A 19,183-nucleotide genomic window follows, 5' to 3' on the forward strand; every position below is an offset into this window, starting at 1 on the left:
AGATTAGTCCAAAGGACTAACAGACCACATCTAACACGGCCTCCAGCAGACTGAGTGTAGTACAACTAGATGGTGTCTGGCTACCACCACCAACTTTTCTGACAGGGATCACAATAGAGGGTCCCAGACAGAGCTGGAGGAAAATGTATTAAAAAATTCTAACTCACAAAAGACCAGACTTACAGGTCTGACAGAGACTGGAGAAACACCGAGAGTATGGCCCCCAGACATCCTTTTAGCTCCATTATGAAGTCACTCTCCACGTTCACCTCTCAGCCAAAGATTAGACAGGCCCATAAAACAAGGCTAAAGGGGCACACCAGCCCCGGGGCAAGGACTAGAAGGCAGGAGGGAACAGGAAAGCTAGTAAAAGGGAACCCAAGGTTGAGAAGGGAGAGTGTTGACATGTCATGGGGACACTAACCAATGTCATAAAACAATATGTGTACTGTTTAATGAGAAACTAGTTCTGTAAACCTTCATCTAAACTACAATAAAAAAAGTTACAAAAAAAATCCATTTGTCAGGAGCTGGTTGTAGAAACTTTTTTCATGGAAAAGAGGTAATAATAGACTCAGTACATAGACCCTGGATTGCCTGGATCCAACCTGTAAATAACTACAGGATATCAAGCAGAAATGTGCCTCTCCCAGTTGAACCCTAAGCACTTAAACCAGCCTATCACTGGATATGAGCAGTAACTACAGTTAGCAATTGCTGTAGCTAGGGTTAAAGGTACCTGATAGACAAAAATTATTTGCCTATTTGGAAGGATTAGCTCATGAAAATTCAAATACTTTGCCCTTACCAGATTAATCATTCACAGTGAGCTCACAATCAGGGTACCCATACTGTCCCCATGAGCTCTTTTCATTACTTTTCAAGATACACGCACAGCCTAAAGATACCAGAAGTAATTTGCTTTAGGAACAAATTTAATGACTGACAACCATCCACACAGGAAGGAGAAAGTTGGGGCTAGCCAGAAATAAACAGATGTTCAAATTCATCAGATGGTTCAAAGAGAGGCCTAGTTTTCCTAAGAGTCCCATTCCAGAATCAGAAAAAAGGACCTTTGTGTGAAAAGTTGGTATACAAAACTCCTCCATCAGAATCCCAAACAGATGGTAAACTTAGGTTCAGGTCCAGTCAATTCAAGAATCATAACAGTGTTTGAAGATGAGGGGAACAAAATTCACCTTACAGACACTCTAGAACTCTCCAGTTCCAGAATGAAATTAATCTACTTCTTCAATGGTGGGGCCTGTGGCAGGCCTTCCAGATGGATACCCTGTTCCACATGCAGGCCCAGTGCATCCTCCCTGGTAGAGTTTTGTAATGACTGGGTTACACACCTGCTCCAATTCTTTTCTCTTGTGATCAAACTCATCTTTGTCAGCCAGTTGATTGGCCTCCAGCCACGAAAGGACTTCACTGCATTTATCCAGTATTTTCTTTTTATCAGATTCACTAATCTTGCCCTTCAAGCCTTCATCACTCACAGCGCTCTTCATGTTAAAAGCATAGGATTCTAAAGCATTTTTTGCAGCGATTTTCTCCCTCTGGACCTCATCTTCAGCTTTATATTTCTCAGCATCCAGAACCATGCGCTCAATCTCCTCCTTGCTCAGGCGGCCCTTGTCATTGGTGATGGTGATCTTGTTGGCTTTGCCTGTGCTCTTGTCCATGGCTGTGACATTGAGAATACCGTTGGCATCGATGTCAAAGGTCACCTCAATCTGAGGAACTCCCCTGGGTGCAGGAGGAATTCCAGTCAGGTCAAAGCGCCCCAGCAAATTGTTGTCCCGGGTCATGGCCCTCTCACCCTCATACACCTGGATCAGCACCCCGGGCTGGTTATCCGAGTAAGTGGTGAAGATCTGTGTCTGTTTGGTGGGGATGGTGGAATTGCGCTTGATCAGGACAGTCATCACACCCCCAGCTGTCTCCAAACCTAGGGACAAGGGAGCCACATCCAACAAAAGCAGGTCCTGTACCTTTTCAGATTTGTCACCCATCAAAATGGCTGCCTGTACTGCGGCGCCATAGGCTACTGCCTCATCAGGGTTGATACTCTTATTGAGATCACGACCATTAAAGTAGTCCTGCAGCAGCCTCTGCACCTTGGGGATACGGGTGGAGCCCCCTACCAAAACAATGTCGTGGATTTTAGCCTTATCCATCTTGGCATCACGTAGAGCCTTCTCCACAGGCTCCAAGGTGCCCCTAAAGAGGTCCGCACACAGCTCTTCAAACCGAGCTCTGGTAATGGATGTGTAGAAGTCGATGCCCTCAAACAAGGAGTCAATCTCCAGGTTGGCCTGGGTGCTGGACGACAGGGTCCTCTTGGCCCTCTCACAGGCGGTGCGCAGCCGCCTCACAGCTCGCTTGTTCTGGCTGATGTCCTTTTTGTGTTTCCTTTTGAACTCCTCCACGAAGTGGCTCACCAGCCTGTTGTCAAAGTCTTCCCCACCCAGATGGGTGTCGCCAGCTGTCGCCTTCACCTCAAAAATCCCATCATCTATAGTCAGAATGGACACATCAAACGTGCCTCCACCCAGATCAAAGATCAGGACGTGTCGCTCTCCCTGACCACCTTTATCTAAACCGTAGGCAATGGCAGCAGCTGTAGGTTCGTTGATGATTCTTAGCACATTGAGTCCTGCTATAACACCTGCATCCTTGGTGGCCTGGCGTTGAGAGTCATTGAAATAGGCTGGCACGGTGATCACAGCATTGGTGACAGAGTGGCCCAAAAAAGCCTCAGCAGTCTCCTTCATCTTAGTCAGCACCATAGAAGAAATTTCCTCAGGATAGAAAGCTTTATTTTCTCCTTTGTAGGACACCAACACCTTGGGCTTGCCCCCATCATTGATCACTTGAAAAGGCCAAAGTTTCATGTCTGATTGCACCACAGGATCATTAAATTTCCTTCCGATCAAACGCTTGGCATCAAAGACAGTATTCTGGGGGTTCATGGCTACCTGGTTCTTGGCCGCATCCCCAATGAGCCGCTCAGTGTCAGTGAAGGCCACGTAGCTGGGGGTGGTGCGGTTGCCCTGGTCATTGGCGATAATTTCCACCTTGCCATGCTGGAACACTCCCACGCAGGAGTAGGTGGTGCCCAGGTCAATGCCTATGGCCGTTCCCTTAGTAGCAGCCATGGTTTTCCGAGGCCTGTGGAGAATGAATAAGAGAGGGTTTTAGCAGGGTGATTTTGGACAAGGTAGGCAAGAAGAGTCTCAGCCAACTCCAAGGAGGTGGGCTGGGGGATGCAGAGTGGGCATGTACTGTTTTGAATTTCTCATAGGATCTGATTCAACTGTCCCATTCCCACCTCTGCGATATATTTTATTGTGGGATTGTACCTGTCTCTTGCTGAACTAAGATGAGTTTATGTTCTGATCTCCTCAAAAACATTAACCTTCGATTTGGGTTTTGCTGTCTTCCTGGGCTCCTTTACCCTCTCATGGGGGGATTCATAGGCAGTAAATTCAGGCAATCTCAAGTTGACTTCTAGGAATCCAATCAAGCCCTTACAAGTTTTCTCCTCAGAGGAGGTAGGCTGCTCCAGGCAGTCTCTTTCTCCACTCTTCTCCAGAATAAAAAGCCTGTTCTCTGGAGCCAATGACAAGCAAAAAGGAATTTCTGCTTCTTTCTGCCCCAAACTCCTGCCCTAGGCAGCTCATCTGGCTCTTTTCCACAGCTCTGACCAATCCCTGCCACCTTGGAGCTCAATTCTTCAGAACTAAACGAACTAGACAATTATCCAGCACATTCTCAAACAAGGACCCACTGGTCTTGCTTAATCCCACTCCATTCGCATCAGAGCCCTCTCAGCTCACCTATTCCCCTGCCGCTTCCGCTCCAGTTTGGAAATGTTCCGGATTGTGGAGGCCCTTCGCGTGGGGTCTCCCTCAACATCCAAACTGCGCAGCGGCCGTCCCCCTTCCCACCCTCCCCTCCCTGTCCCACAACTTTGAGCCAGGCCCTGTCCTGTCATTCTGATTCCAAACTGGCCGGTGATGTCAGAGGCAGCATGGCCATTGTAACGCGACTGAACAAACGCGGCGTCAACACACACCTCCTCCCCCCGTCCGCCCCCGCTGCCCGAGACTGAGCCAGTCCAGCGAGCCCTAGCAAAGTCTAGAGCGTTCTGGGGAGGGGCGGTCCCTGGACACTGATTGGTCCCAGGAAGCCTGGGGGCAGGAGGCTTGGGGAAGCTCCTGGAATATTCCCGACCTGGCAGCCCCGCCGAGCGCGCTGATTGGCTCAGGAGGGACAAGGAGGGGCTCTATGGAGACTTATAAAAACAGAAGCACGGGGCGCGGAGAAACAGCCACCTGAGGTGACGCTGACTTGGCTCGCTTTCCGTGAGCGCGACTGCAGACCCATATTCTCTGAGAGCGACCTTTACCGGGCCCGGTGCGTTCAGGCTCCAGCTTTCCGAAGAGACAGCGCTCCTTGTCGCGGCTTCCGCCTGCCATTTCCAGGTCTGAGCGTCTGTGCAGGGTGACAGCAGCGGTCCGACATGGCTAAAAGCACGGCCATCGGCATCGACCTGGGCACCACCTACTCCTGCGTGGGGGTGTTCCAGCACGGCAAGGTGGAGATCATCGCCAACGACCAGGGCAACCGCACCACCCCCAGCTACGTGGCCTTCACCGACACCGAGCGGCTGATCGGGGATGCGGCCAAGAACCAGGTGGCGCTGAACCCGCAGAACACGGTGTTTGACGCGAAGCGGCTGATCGGCCGCAAGTTCGGCGACCCGGTGGTGCAGTCAGACATGAAGCACTGGCCCTTCCAGGTGATCAACGACGGAGACAAGCCCAAGGTGAAGGTGAGCTACAAGGGGGAGACCAAGGCGTTCTACCCCGAGGAGATCTCGTCCATGGTGCTGACCAAGATGAAGGAGATCGCCGAGGCGTACCTGGGCTACCCGGTGACAAACGCAGTGATCACCGTGCCGGCCTACTTCAACGACTCTCAGCGCCAGGCCACCAAGGATGCGGGGGTGATTGCGGGGCTGAACGTGCTGAGAATCATCAACGAGCCCACAGCGGCCGCCATCGCCTATGGCCTGGACCGGACGGGCAAGGGGGAGCGCAACGTGCTCATTTTTGACCTGGGTGGCGGTACGTTTGACGTGTCGATCCTGACGATCGACGATGGCATCTTCGAGGTGAAGGCCACGGCCGGGGACACCCACCTGGGTGGGGAGGACTTTGACAACAGGCTGGTGAGCCACTTCGTGGAAGAGTTCAAGAGGAAGCACAAGAAGGACATCAGCCAGAACAAGCGAGCTGTGAGGCGGCTGCGTACCGCCTGTGAGAGGGCCAAGAGGACCCTGTCGTCCAGCACCCAGGCCAGCCTGGAGATCGACTCCTTGTTTGAGGGCATCGACTTCTACACGTCCATCACCAGGGCGCGCTTCGAAGAGCTGTGCTCCGACCTGTTCCGCAGCACCCTGGAGCCTGTGGAGAAGGCTCTGCGTGACGCCAAGCTGGACAAGGCGCAGATCCACGACCTGGTCCTGGTGGGTGGCTCCACACGCATCCCCAAGGTGCAGAAGCTGCTGCAGGACTTCTTCAACGGGCGCGACCTCAACAAGAGCATCAACCCCGACGAGGCGGTGGCCTACGGGGCGGCGGTGCAGGCAGCCATCCTGATGGGGGACAAATCTGAAAACGTGCAGGACCTGCTGCTGCTGGATGTGGCTCCCCTCTCCCTGGGGTTGGAGACTGCCGGGGGCGTGATGACTGCCCTAATCAAGCGCAACTCCACCATCCCCACCAAGCAGACGCAGATCTTCACCACCTACTCCGACAACCAGCCTGGAGTGCTGATCCAGGTGTACGAGGGCGAGAGGGCCATGACGCGAGACAACAACCTGCTGGGTCGATTCGAGCTGAGTGGCATCCCTCCGGCCCCCCGGGGTGTGCCCCAGATCGAGGTGACCTTTGACATCGACGCCAATGGCATCCTGAACGTGACGGCCACCGACAAGAGCACGGGCAAGGCCAACAAGATCACCATCACTAACGACAAAGGCCGCCTGAGTAAGGAGGACATTGAGCGCATGGTGCAGGAGGCTGAGAAGTACAAAGCGGAGGACGAGGTGCAGCGCGAGAGGGTGTCTGCCAAGAATGCCCTGGAGTCCTATGCCTTCAACATGAAGAGCGCAGTGGAGGATGAGGGGCTCAAGGGCAAGATCAGTGAGGCTGACAAGAAGAAGGTGCTGGACAAGTGCCAGGAGGTGATCTCCTGGCTGGATGCCAACACCCTGGCGGAGAAGGATGAGTTTGAGCACAAGAGGAAGGAGCTGGAGCAGGTGTGTAACCCCATCATTACTGGACTGTACCAGGGTGCGGGTGGCCCCAGGGCCGGTGGCTTTGGGGCTCAAGCTCCCCAGGGGGGCTCTGCCTCTGGCCCCACTATTGAGGAGGTGGATTAGGGACCCTTCTCTCATTTGTCCCTGTGTGTCTTTGAGATGGTTGGGATTCAAGACTTTACATTGCCTTATATTTTCTGCTTTCTCAGCTCTCGATTTCATACGTTGGTTGTAAAGTTGAATTGTATCTGTGTTAGCAAAGTGATGAACGTGCTTTTTTCCAGTTTCTAAGTGTAACGATGAGTTCATACTGCCACCCTTTGTTTCACTTTTTGTAATAGTCATACCCAAACTTGGGCTTTTTTTTTTTTGTTTTTTACTGGTTATTTCAAAGTAAAATAATGTCAAAATATCAAGTGTGTTGTGTACGTTTGTCTTTTATTTCTACTTAAGGGTCTGCATAGTTTGTTTTTTTACAATGTCTGAAATTGAATGGCAATTTGTGTCTTATGTAAGGAAAGGGATTTGGGAAAATATGGCTATATTGCAGTATGAATCATTTGTGTTAGGCAAATGGTATCCTTGGGAGGGTAAAAACAACTTTATTCTGAGTGGGTTAAGTCTCTGAGCCAAGAGAAAGTTAAGAGCTTATGGCATGGTGGCCTCCAAGTGGGCAAGAGGGCAGACCTGCATTAGAGTGGCCACAATAAGGGGTGAGGTGGAGAATTTCTGGAGGAGGAAAGGAGAGCCAGTTAAATGGGAGGACCACGGCTACTCACTCCTGCAGGTGCAGCTAATACATTCAGAGGCCTGTGTTTCATCTGGATTCAATATTAAAAGTTCTAAATTGGTAGTGAGGAGATGTGGGTTTAAGCACTGGCTTGTTAAGTTATGCACAAGTGCCGTAACCACTGATCCCTAGTTTTCATCTTTTAAAACGAAAGGCTTTCCTCTGAGGCCACATTTTAAGTACTCCAGTTTTTGGTTGGGAGCAAGCGCTTTAGAGAGATGTCACCTGAGTGTGGGGCCACAATGGCAGAAGGGACCCAACATTTGAGTGTCTCTTACACCAGGCACTACAGTAGGGCCTCTTATGTGGTAATTCTTGGACCTACCACATTGAGTTAGGTAATGTTCTTTCACCGGTGAACATATGGAGAAACCTAAAAGTTACATAACTAAAGCTGCTTAACGGTTAAAAAAAATCACGCAGGGCTGCTTAGGTATTTTGCCATGCTGCCCCGAGTTCACAGGGCTTTTGTTTCAGCATGCCTGGTTTTAGGTTATATTTCTACCCTAGGTTTCACAGTTACCGTTTTTGCCTTTACTTTTTATAAGCCTAAAAATTATACCAAATAATAGAATTGGTGATAAAGGTTTAGTTTTTGTTAATTTAGAGGAGAAAGGGAGAAAAACCTGCAGCCTTGCGTAAAAGGGAAGCAGGCTTCCCTCCCATGTACTTCCTTTCCTGTGAGGTTCCTTATGCCCTAGTTTAGCTGCTAGTATCTTAGAAGTAATCCCTTCTATAGCCTTCTTGTTGGAAGGGCCTGCCACAATCCTCAGGGCTTGGGAATTGAGCCCCATTAAAAAAATTGGAGGTGATGGTTGCACATTTGGATGTACTAAATTTTCACTGAACTGTACACTTTAATGTTATGTGAATTTCACCTAAAAATAAAAATATTCTATCACCATTTCATAAAAGCCCTTTGTGGCCTTAATGTGTACCTCACAGTACATCAAACCTTTCAGTAAATATTTCCTTTTGAAGAATTCCAATATTATGGGCATGGCACATACAGGTATTCCTTGCCTTGGAAACTCAGAAATTGGAAAAAAACCTTAAGAGATGCTTAGGCTTCCAGAGCCCTGGTGGTGCAGTGGTTAAGAGCCCAGTTGCTTAACAAAAGGTTGGCAGTTCAAATTCACCAGCAGCTCCATGGAAACCCTGTGGGGCAATTCTACTCTCTCCTATAGGGTTTGCCATGAGTTGGAATTCACTTGACAGCAGTTGGCTAGGTTTCTAGGCCATCCTATAAAGGCATATTTAACAACACTCAGAGTAGAACTGTAGCACTACAGACTCTGGCCACAATGTCAACTCATCATCATGGTAATAGCATTTGCTACAGGACCTCTTCTCCTCCTTAGAGCTTTGGTTAGCATTTGTGATTGTCATCTTCCACAGTGAGTCCATTTAAGCCAGTGGTGAGGGGAGGCTGAAAGTGGGTGAAGATTGGTAAGGACCTACCAAACACCTCTGATAAGACAGAGTTTAGGGAAATCTCCAGAAATAGCCTTGAATGGAGAAAATAAGTTCCTAGGGCTAGATCATCAAGGCTACTGACAGTGTTTTATTAAGAAATTAATACAAGGTAAGTTATTGCCTGCATGCTTCCCCCCCCCCCCGCCCCCCACGAAGTGCCTAGAAAATAATCACTTTCTAACTTCACGTTCAGGGGATTGTAGAATTAGCAAGAGAATACAGTACCATCCCTTAAAGAAGTGGTTTGGGTAGGAAAAACAATTTCTTTTTGAGGGGGGTGATCTGGGAAAATAACTGAGGAAAAAATTTAAATCAGTACCTTCCCTGATCCCAGTCTCACCTCCTGTCTTCAAATGCCAGGTCTCAGCAGGCAGGTGCCTAAGGTAATAACACTGATTTTATATGGTTTTTGAACCTAGGCTATTGCTTTATTAGTAACACATACACTTATTTTTGGGTTTCACCAGGGCTCTGTCATCCTCAAAAGATGAAGAAAAAGATAACCAAAATTTAACTGATTCATAAATGTGAAGGAAGTGCGCAGGAACATGGGCTTCAGACTGAAAAAGATGGGGGTTATACCAAGCGAGAAGTTAATGTTGACTTCTGAGGGGGCGATTCTTACAGTAGAAATAAGAAACGGTGACTGCCATCATCCCCCACCCTAACTGGTCGCCCTAAATCCGTCCCCTGGGGTCCCCCAAGATATCTGGTGCAGTTGTGAGCTATGGAGCGACCCCACCCGTCCCTCGCTCTCTCCTAGCACCACTAATTAAAAGGATGTTTAAGCTTAACATAATGGACAGACTAGTGATGTCTGGGGACCCGGGAGAGGAGCTAATTCTAGCGAGGTCAACCAACACCGCCCCGGCCCCGGTTCATCAGAATCAAGAACTGGGAAGGGGAAGCAGAAGTGCAGAGAGGGGGCAGATCCACAGGCTGGGAAGGGAGAGGAGTCCAGAGGGCCTAAAGAACCCAGCAGGGTCCACTCCACCTCCCTCTCCGCCGCCCGTCCCGACTCAGCCCGGCGAGCGGTTCCCTCAGGCTGTAGGACCTTCTCTTACCGCGTCTGGCCCCAATTCATCTTTCTTTGTTTTAAGAAAGTTACAAAATGTCTCAATTTTTCCGCCTCATAAATCAACTAGCGCGAGAGAAACTCGAAACGTATCTCCTTTTTTGTCCTTTAGGCCCATATTGAAAAAAACAATGGGAAAATGCAGGCACCGGGCCAGGCAGCTCCGTGGCCAGCCCCGCCGTCAGGACCCAGGGGCGGCCTTAGGGCTCCGCCCATTTGCACCCCGTCCTATCGGAGTCGTCTGGCTCTGGCTTCTTCCCCTCCCTTCTGCCAATTCCAGGAACTTTCTCGAGTTTTCTAGGTCCGAAAGCTGAGATGGCCTGTCATGACTCATAGGAATGCTTCTAACAAACAAACTGCCCCACCCGAGTCTCCCTACTCTCAAACCCCGCCCCACCCTAGAATATCAAGCTTAGCCAGGGCTCAGCATTTTAATTTCCAGAAGATTCTGTGAACTATAAGTCAGCTTTGTCACGTAACCGGGGCTCCACCTCCTTGATCGGGGGCTGGGAGAAGCTGGAAGGGTGAAGAAGGCAGGAGCTTGGGGGAGAATGGTGGTGAGCCAGAAGTAGGGAACGGCTGCTTGGCGGGAAGTCCCTAGCTGCTGACTCCGGAGTGCCCATAATGTTCCCAGAGCCCTAAGATCACTCTTTACTCCCTTCCTCTGTGTCCATCCATTACTTTTTTTTTAGCCATAAAATGATTGGATAGATGCCAAAATTTGGAGGAGTCCAAAATAGGGAGTGTGAGAACATGTAGGTTCAGTGACGGCTCTGTTATTACCTGTCTGAGTGTACACACCAAGTCGCACAACCTCTCTGATTCTTTGTGCTGATTTTTGAAAATAAAAGGGTTTGGCTGAATAGTCTCTGCCTATGCCTGAAGTTCCTAGGACAGTTTCTAAAAGAAACCAAAGTAATGGCACAGTACTGGTAGTGGGCCTGGACTTTGTAGTAAAAATGACTGGGAGGTCAGACCTGAGAGTATGTGATCCCCACAAAAGAAAAGGAGAAAACTTTTTTACACATACTCTGTGATGACACGCAGTGAACTAAGACTTTCTAAGTGTTATTAATCCTCGATGCCAACATCCTATGAAATAAAAAAAAAGATATCACTAATTCTATTTTAGAGATTAACATATAGAGACTTACATAATTTAGGTATCTTAGAAGTACTTCATAGTTTTAAAAAAAAAAAAAGGAACAGCTTCATCGAAGAAGTCGAGCCAGGCTTTACTCCTCTTGCTGGAAATTCCCAGGGTTCGCATATCTTGAAGCTTTTGCCATTTCGTTGTTAAAAATGCCTGATTCTAGGTTCCACAATCAGTTATCTTTTATGCGTTCTTCTGGATAAATTTAAGAGTTACAACGATGGAAAACGGTTATACCGGAGAAAACTACTACTTGAGAAACTGTAAGAAAAAGAGGAGGAGAGGGAAGAAAAAAGATCCTGCAACCTCAGTAAAGAGGGCACCCCCACTCTACTTCCTTTCTGCTGTGGCTGTCAGTGTTTTTGACACTCTTTCTTGTGCTCCCCCCGCCCCCATTTAAAAGAACCTGACAGCTGTTCCAGCTTGGGGAACTTAAGCCCTGATCCAACACTGAGCCCAGTAAAAACTTAATTCCACAATTAATCAAATTAAAATTCTGGGAAAGTTCTTGGGGTTCTTTTTGTTGTTGTTGAAAGTGGGCATTTTTATTCACTATTGAGAGCATAAATTATCACAGACTTTGGCTCTATCTAGTAACATTTTTTTTTTATGTGCTTACCCTTTAAACCCGCAATTCTCCAGGGAATTTAGCCTACAGTAGAGATAAATTATGTACATTTATGCAGTGAAAAATGCAGATGATAAAAAGAATGTTAACTGTATTTCTAAGGCATTTTGATGCTGGTGCTTTCTTCGACTTACTGGAAAGATGGAAGGTTTTTACACAGTTACATCGTAGTGTTACCTAACTGATAGCAGTTGTAAAACACTATAGATTACAAGTAACATTTTAATTTCAGAGATATTAAAATGTAGGGGAGGGGCGTGCATCTTAGAGTCAATGAAATAGGGTCGATCTCATTTGGAAAGATGTCCAAGATAATAAAATAAAGCATGTTGCAGAAAGTTTATATAACATGACCTTCCCTCCCCCCTTTTTTGAGAGTATCTGTATACGTGCCTACATATTTTTTAAATTATTGCACGTTTATAAAAAAGTCTAGAAGAACATTCAACAAATTGTTAGCAGTGGTTACCTCTGGGGATTTGGGTTGGCCAAGGGAAGGACATACATGCAAGAGAGCCTTTCAGTTTTTATAATTTTTTTAAATAAAATTTTTCTTAAAAAAAGGCCAACAGCTGATCTTCAGATAATAAAGTCGTGCCTCTGGCCTTTAGACTACTGTGTTACAAATTGCATTTTTACAATAGAAGCTGCTTTACCACTAGTTTCCAACAATCTCTAATAAAGCTGCTCATTTCATTTTGTGTTGCCTGGGATTTCATGAAATGGAACTCAGCTCCACTCCAATATGGCTTCCATCTCTTTGGATCTGAAGACAGATTTTCTTGTTAGTGTATTTGTCATGGCTGCCAGTACTTGATCTTGGGGTTCTTATATTCATTTTAGACACCAGTTAAACCTGTGACTGGACTTCTGCCTTGGGGAGCATCCAGCCTAAAAGGAAAGATAAAACTCACGTGACTCTCTTCTTAGGAAATGGAAAGGAATATAGAAGATGTTTAGACCAGTCCACAAAGGGAGATTTAACCCAAAAGGTTGGTCAACAATAGTACTGTAGACTCTGACCACAATGTGTAGCTGTCTGACTCATGGAAAAAAGCATTTCCTGTGGATATTTTTTGGTTACCTGCTGCAGCAGCAGGATTTGGGTCCTTATCACCATCTTCACCTGCCAGCAGTGGAGAGACAGTGACTCCCTTAGCTCCAAGCCAATAGCTCCTGTATCCTAAATTGCAAGAGATTTGGAGGGAAGGGAGGAATGAATGCAGGACTCCCACTGACAGCAGGTGGTGGTGAGGGGACTTCCAGAGCAAGAGTGTGAGTTTGAGGGCCTCTAGAAGTGTTGAGACAATAGGCAGCTGGGATGCAAGTTTGGGTAATACCCAGCAAGACGTTGGGTACGGAGAAATGGAAAATTTCTGAAATTTGACCAGTTTAGCTAGGTTAGGAAGTGATTCATCAGGGACCCACTTTTGAATGTAAACAGTTAGTGCCTGTCTGCACACACAAACACACACAGGATTGTTAAAGCAATTTCTTTGCAACATCAGTTTAGAGCAGGTTGAGCAAATTATATAATAAAACAGCTGAATACCTTTGGATTCCAGGAAGAGGTATTTTGATACCGGACAGTGTGTGTGTGTATGTGTAAAAGAAGGCCAAGCGAGCCAAGTGTTTAAAGGCAGGATTCCCTCCCTCCATCTAAAACTGCCTCCCCCCCAACCTGTGATCTTACGTTTTCTGTGCACAAGACCTATGGGTAAAGTAATGCGTCTACATTTTTGTGGCTTATGAAACCAGTACGATTGTTTTAATGCCCCTCACATTTTCATTTCTGGCACCGAACAAGGGGTCTGACATTCCCACAAAGAATGAAGACAAAAGGCCAAAAGAAATTACCACATTGTATTTAAAACAGGAGGGAGGGAGATGAGCTGGAAGGTGGAATTTAGGCCAAAAGACAAAGCGCAGAAATTAAGTTCACGGCTAATAACCTGAGACTTTAGAGAACTAGAACCTGGAGTCGGGCCAACCCCTCCCGCCTTACAGCCTCACCCCAACACAGTTTGTCTGAAATGGGCCACCTTTCGACTCGCTTGTGGCATGTGTCCCGTTAAGGAGGAATGAACATCACCGCCCCTCCCTCGTAGGCCCACCGTCCCGTTACTTTTAATCCAAAATAGGTGGACAGCCTAGAGGCTGTAGGGGCAGGGTAGAACGTCTAATTGAGGCTCCGAAGTGGGCTCTGGCCCCGCCCACCATCCGGGACTGAGCCAGGGATTGAAGAGAACACAGCAAGCATGGAGGGGTAACCTGACCCCCGGGCTGGGAAGGGTGAGAGAAAAGAAGTCCAAAAAGGCTTCAAGACTTTCTACTTACTGCTGGGAAATTTTCTCTTCCCAAAGCCCAGGCTAAGCCCGAGGCAAAGGGGAGCGGCTGGGGTGGGGCTGCGGCTGAGAACTCAGCCCTGCCCTTCTCGCCCGATCGAGTGTGTTCCTTCCTCGGCGATGCGACCTTCTCCTGTTTTAGAATAGCCTGCTTACCTGCTTGCTCTTCAGTTGAAAAGTCTTACCTTCCCCAGACCCACATTTTCTGTTCGTATAGGTTAAAGATGATATTAAAAATCTTATTGCTCTTGGTACATAGAACTTTAAAAAGAAAAACATGCTGAGTGAAATTAGTTACAAAAGGACAAATACTATGTGATCCCACGTTTATGAAATATCTAGAACAAACATAGAGAGACCAAAGATTATCAGTGGTTACCAGCTGTGGGCAGGAGGGGGAAGGGGGCACAAGTTTCTGTTGATGGTGATGGAAAAATTTGGAAAGGGGGATGGTGGTAATTGTTGCACAAAGTGATGAATTTAACGTCACTGGATTACACCTGTAGAAACGTTGGCTTTTGGGATGTTTCGTTATATAAATTTTTACTACAGTTTAAAAAAAAACGTATTGCATTATCTCTTTCTTTCTAATTCCCCTTGAAACCTAACATGGAAAAAACACAGCGGATGACACACGCATTCCTCAGGCAGCCCAGACTGGCAGGCCCCTCCTCGCGCGCTTCAACGCGGCCTCACTCCCTCACCATCATGGCCCAATCAGAGCCTCTCTGGCCGGCCCATGCCCCGCCTCCTTCTAGAAACTCAAACTTTGTCTTCTGGGGCTATCTGTGTGGGGGGCGGGGAGTAGCCCTTATTAAAAAAAAAACTACCTTAAACTACCAAACTAGTTTCCGTGCCACGAGCCTAGCACTACCCTACAACTACAAGCCAAGGGCTGACCCTTTCAGTCAATTCCAAACTGGCTAAGCGGCTGACGCCAGCCTTGCCAAGGAATCGGATATGGGGTGGGCGGACAGCAAACACCCTACAGACGCCCTCTGCTTCTTCCCCGCCTAGCGCCGCTCCAGGGAAGCCTAGAAAAGTCTGGAGCGTTCTGGCGAAGGGCGGTCCCTGGACACTGATTGGTCCCAGGAAGCCTGAGGCCAGGAGGCTCGGGGAAGCTCCTGGAATATTCCCGACCTGGCAGCCCCGCCGAGCGCGCTGATTGGCTCAGGAGGGACAAGGAGGGGCTCTATGGAGACTTATAAAAACAGAAGCACGGGGCGCGGAGAAACAGCCACCTGAGGTGACGCTGACTTGGCTCGCTTTCCGTGAGCGCGACTGCAGACCCATATTCTCTGAGAGCGACCTTTACCAGCCCGGCGCGTTCAGGCTCCAGCTTTCCGAAGAGACAGCGCTCCTTGTCGCGGCTTCCGCCTGCCATTTCCAGGTCTGAGCGTCTGTGCAGGGTGACAGCAGCGGTCCGACATGGCTAAAAGCACGGCCATCGGCATCGACCTGGGCACCACCTACTCCTGCGTGGGGGTGTTCCAGCACGGCAAGGTGGAGATCATCGCCAACGACCAGGGCAACCGCACCACCCCCAGCTACGTGGCCTTCACCGACACCGAGCGGCTGATCGGGGATGCGGCCAAGAACCAGGTGGCGCTGAACCCGCAGAACACGGTGTTTGACGCGAAGCGGCTGATCGGCCGCAAGTTCGGCGACCCGGTGGTGCAGTCAGACATGAAGCACTGGCCCTTCCAGGTGATCAACGACGGAGACAAGCCCAAGGTGAAGGTGAGCTACAAGGGGGAGACCAAGGCGTTCTACCCCGAGGAGATCTCGTCCATGGTGCTGACCAAGATGAAGGAGATCGCCGAGGCGTACCTGGGCTACCCGGTGACAAACGCAGTGATCACCGTGCCGGCCTACTTCAACGACTCTCAGCGCCAGGCCACCAAGGATGCGGGGGTGATTGCGGGGCTGAACGTGCTGAGAATCATCAACGAGCCCACAGCGGCCGCCATCGCCTATGGCCTGGACCGGACGGGCAAGGGGGAGCGCAACGTGCTCATTTTTGACCTGGGTGGCGGTACGTTTGACGTGTCGATCCTGACGATCGACGATGGCATCTTCGAGGTGAAGGCCACGGCCGGGGACACCCACCTGGGTGGGGAGGACTTTGACAACAGGCTGGTGAGCCACTTCGGGGAAGAGTTCAAGAGGAAGCACAAGAAGGACATCAGCCAGAACAAGCGAGCTGTGAGGCGGCTGCGTACCGCCTGTGAGAGGGCCAAGAGGACCCTGTCGTCCAGCACCCAGGCCAGCCTGGAGATCGACTCCTTGTTTGAGGGCATCGACTTCTACACGTCCATCACCAGGGCGCGCTTCGAAGAGCTGTGCTCCGACCTGTTCCGCAGCACCCTGGAGCCTGTGGAGAAGGCTCTGCGTGACGCCAAGCTGGACAAGGCGCAGATCCACGACCTGGTCCTGGTGGGTGGCTCCACACGCATCCCCAAGGTGCAGAAGCTGCTGCAGGACTTCTTCAACGGGCGCGACCTCAACAAGAGCATCAACCCCGACGAGGCGGTGGCCTACGGGGCGGCGGTGCAGGCAGCCATCCTGATGGGGGACAAATCTGAAAACGTGCAGGACCTGCTGCTGCTGGATGTGGCTCCCCTCTCCCTGGGGTTGGAGACTGCCGGGGGCGTGATGACTGCCCTAATCAAGCGCAACTCCACCATCCCCACCAAGCAGACGCAGATCTTCACCACCTACTCCGACAACCAGCCTGGAGTGCTGATCCAGGTGTACGAGGGCGAGAGGGCCATGACGCGAGACAACAACCTGCTGGGTCGATTCGAGCTGAGTGGCATCCCTCCGGCCCCCCGGGGTGTGCCCCAGATCGAGGTGACCTTTGACATCGACGCCAATGGCATCCTGAACGTGACGGCCACCGACAAGAGCACGGGCAAGGCCAACAAGATCACCATCACTAACGACAAAGGCCGCCTGAGTAAGGAGGACATTGAGCGCATGGTGCAGGAGGCTGAGAAGTACAAAGCGGAGGACGAGGTGCAGCGCGAGAGGGTGTCTGCCAAGAATGCCCTGGAGTCCTATGCCTTCAACATGAAGAGCGCAGTGGAGGATGAGGGGCTCAAGGGCAAGATCAGTGAGGCTGACAAGAAGAAGGTGCTGGACAAGTGCCAGGAGGTGATCTCCTGGCTGGATGCCAACACCCTGGCGGAGAAAGATGAGTTTGAGCACAAGAGGAAGGAGCTGGAGCAGGTGTGTAACCCCATCATTACTGGACTGTACCAGGGTGCGGGTGGCCCTGGATCTGGTGGCTTTGGAGCTCAGCCTCCCCGGGGCACCTCTGCCTCTGGCCCCACCATTGAGGAGGTGGATTAGGGCCATTTGCCACTTTGCCTATGTTCTTTGAAATGATCGGAGCTCAAGGACCTTGCATTGCCCTATGTTTGTTGTACTTTTAACCTTGTATTCTTTCTCTTCTTGTAGTCAAGCTGTAACCTGATAACTGTTTTTGCTTTAAAAAAAATTTTTTTTTGTGGTGGAACTAGTGTGTTTGTTGGAATTGTCTGCATTTTATGTAAGTTGGTACTACAAGTTTGTTTTAATCTGCAAGTGAATCAACACTGCCACCCTCTGTCTGATTTCTTGCTGTCCAAAGCATGCCAAAGCAAGAGACTGTTTTATTTTTATAGTATTGTTTATGTAAAGTTGAGAAATAAAATATCAAAGGTGTTACTTTTTCCGCTGTTTGTATTTGGGAAAGGATAATGGGCCTTCAGTCCCTGGGTGGGGCCGGGTTGCTAACCAAAAGGTTGGAGCATTGAGTTCACCCAGAGGTGTCTGGGGGACAGAGTCCTTGTAATCTATTTCTAAAAAATCCAGCCATTGAAAACCCTGTGGAGCACAGCTCTAAAGACACATTGGATTGCCATAAATCAGAGTAAACTCGATGGCATCCAGTTTAATGGGCCTTCTCAGTATGTTTGACTTCCCTGGACAGGGAAAGGGACGATGCTTCTGAGGGAGGGTACATATACCAAAAGCCATGGCTATTTTTGTTGAGACTTCTTGTGGAAGGTAAATGACATCCTTGTTAGGGAGAAGGCAAAAATTACAGATAAACATTTTTGAGATGGGGCTTGTTTCTGGGAAAAATATGGATGGGGCCCAAAAAAGGGTGCCAAGGAGGTGTGGGTTGACTGGGCAGAAATGGGGAGGCAGTGTGGAGGGTGGTTCTTGGCTCCTTGCTCTCCTCCCTGCACTTAATGTGTGTAGAGCCCTTAAGCTTCATTTCTCCTCACCTGTGAGTCTTTTAGGCTTTTATCTAGCTTATGAACTACAGAGTGGATGAAACACCCTAGCTCTGTAAATTCCAGCTGTTAACCAAGTGCAAATAATTTAAACAACAACAATAACAAAAAACCCATTGCTGTCAAGTTGATTCTGACTCAGTGACTCTATAGGACAGAGTAGAACTGCCCCACAGGGTTTCCAAGGAGCACCTGGTGGATTCAAACTGCTGACCTTTAGGTAACCAGCTGTAGCCCTTAACCACTATGCCACTAGGATTTCCAAAGAATTTAGTCTCCTTTTAAAATCACTTCACCTGAATGGGCTCACTGCCAATGTTTTAAAAATTATTTGAGCAGAAATACGAAATAAATTATCTCCAGCTGTGGTCACATGAGCTGCAATTATCCAAGTGAGAGTGTTGAGTGAGAAGCTGAAAGCTTGGACCCATGGCAGTAAAGAAGAGGCACTATGTCAGGTTCGTTGTGTCACCTCAGGAATTTTCATCCCACCACGCTCTAAATTAGGTATGCTAAAGCTTTTGCACAGGTTAGTATGTGGAGGTGGTCACTTCAGCTGCATTCAGGCTTAGTTCAGAGAGCAGCAGGGTTTTTTCCACACTGCTTGTGTACTGCTGCCATTTAGTTGTATCTGTCTGGTTATAGGAAACCTTGGTGTAGTGGTTAAAAATTTGGCTGCTAACCAAAAGGTTGGCAGTTGGAATCCGCCAGGCATTCCTTGGAAACTCTATGGGACAGTTCTTTTTTGTCCTGTAGGATCACTATGAGTTGGAATCGACTCGACATCAATGGGTTTGTTTTTTTTTTTGTTTTTGCTCCAAATGATGGTTTTACCTTAAGTTTAGCAATTAGTAGCTTTTTTTGCCCTTTATGGATGTTCTAAAAACAAAAGTAATTTTAAAACAATAGCGAATTTAATTATGAGAAAAGAGAAAAGCTGCATAGAACTAGGAAGATAAAGGTTACAAGCTTTGTTCTCACACGACCAGTGTAGGGCATTCTTCCTTCTTAGCAACTCCTCTAGCCTGAGAGAACCACAACTCCCTTCCTCCCAAAACCTGAGCCTGGAAATACCCACCCCAGTGCCCTCAAGTTG

At 48.8% G+C, this 19,183-nt stretch overlaps 2 protein-coding genes across 4 annotated transcripts; one reads left to right on the top strand and one right to left on the bottom strand.

Moving 5' to 3' along the window:
* Window positions 1-793: 793 nt before the first annotated feature.
* On the bottom strand, window positions 794-9,991 carry LOC126078505 (heat shock 70 kDa protein 1-like). 3 transcript variants are annotated; one of them, XM_049889060.1, is made up of 2 exons: window positions 9,665-9,991; window positions 794-3,177 (listed from the first exon to the last, which is right to left on the bottom strand). In XM_049889060.1, the coding sequence occupies exons 1-2, from the start codon at window positions 9,682-9,684 to the stop codon at window positions 1,239-1,241; spliced, it is 1,959 nt and encodes a 652-aa protein (XP_049745017.1). In that variant the 5' UTR covers window positions 9,685-9,991; the 3' UTR covers window positions 794-1,238. The 3 variants fall into 3 exon arrangements, with proteins under 3 accessions (XP_049745017.1, XP_049745021.1, XP_049745027.1); XM_049889064.1 differs by having other exon boundaries at window positions 8,941-9,991; XM_049889070.1 differs by lacking the exon at window positions 9,665-9,991 and adding an exon at window positions 3,846-3,943.
* Window positions 4,327-17,531, top strand: LOC126078518 (heat shock 70 kDa protein 1). Its single transcript, XM_049889086.1, has 2 exons — window positions 4,327-6,448; window positions 17,147-17,531. Exons 1-2 carry the CDS (start codon window positions 4,532-4,534, stop codon window positions 17,153-17,155), a joined length of 1,926 nt encoding a protein of 641 aa, XP_049745043.1. The 5' UTR covers window positions 4,327-4,531; the 3' UTR covers window positions 17,156-17,531.
* Window positions 17,532-19,183: the final 1,652 nt, after the last annotated feature.

This window comes from Elephas maximus, chromosome 1, assembly GCF_024166365.1.
Source record: "Elephas maximus indicus isolate mEleMax1 chromosome 1, mEleMax1 primary haplotype, whole genome shotgun sequence".
NCBI classification, from domain to species: Eukaryota; Metazoa; Chordata; class Mammalia; order Proboscidea; family Elephantidae; genus Elephas; species Elephas maximus.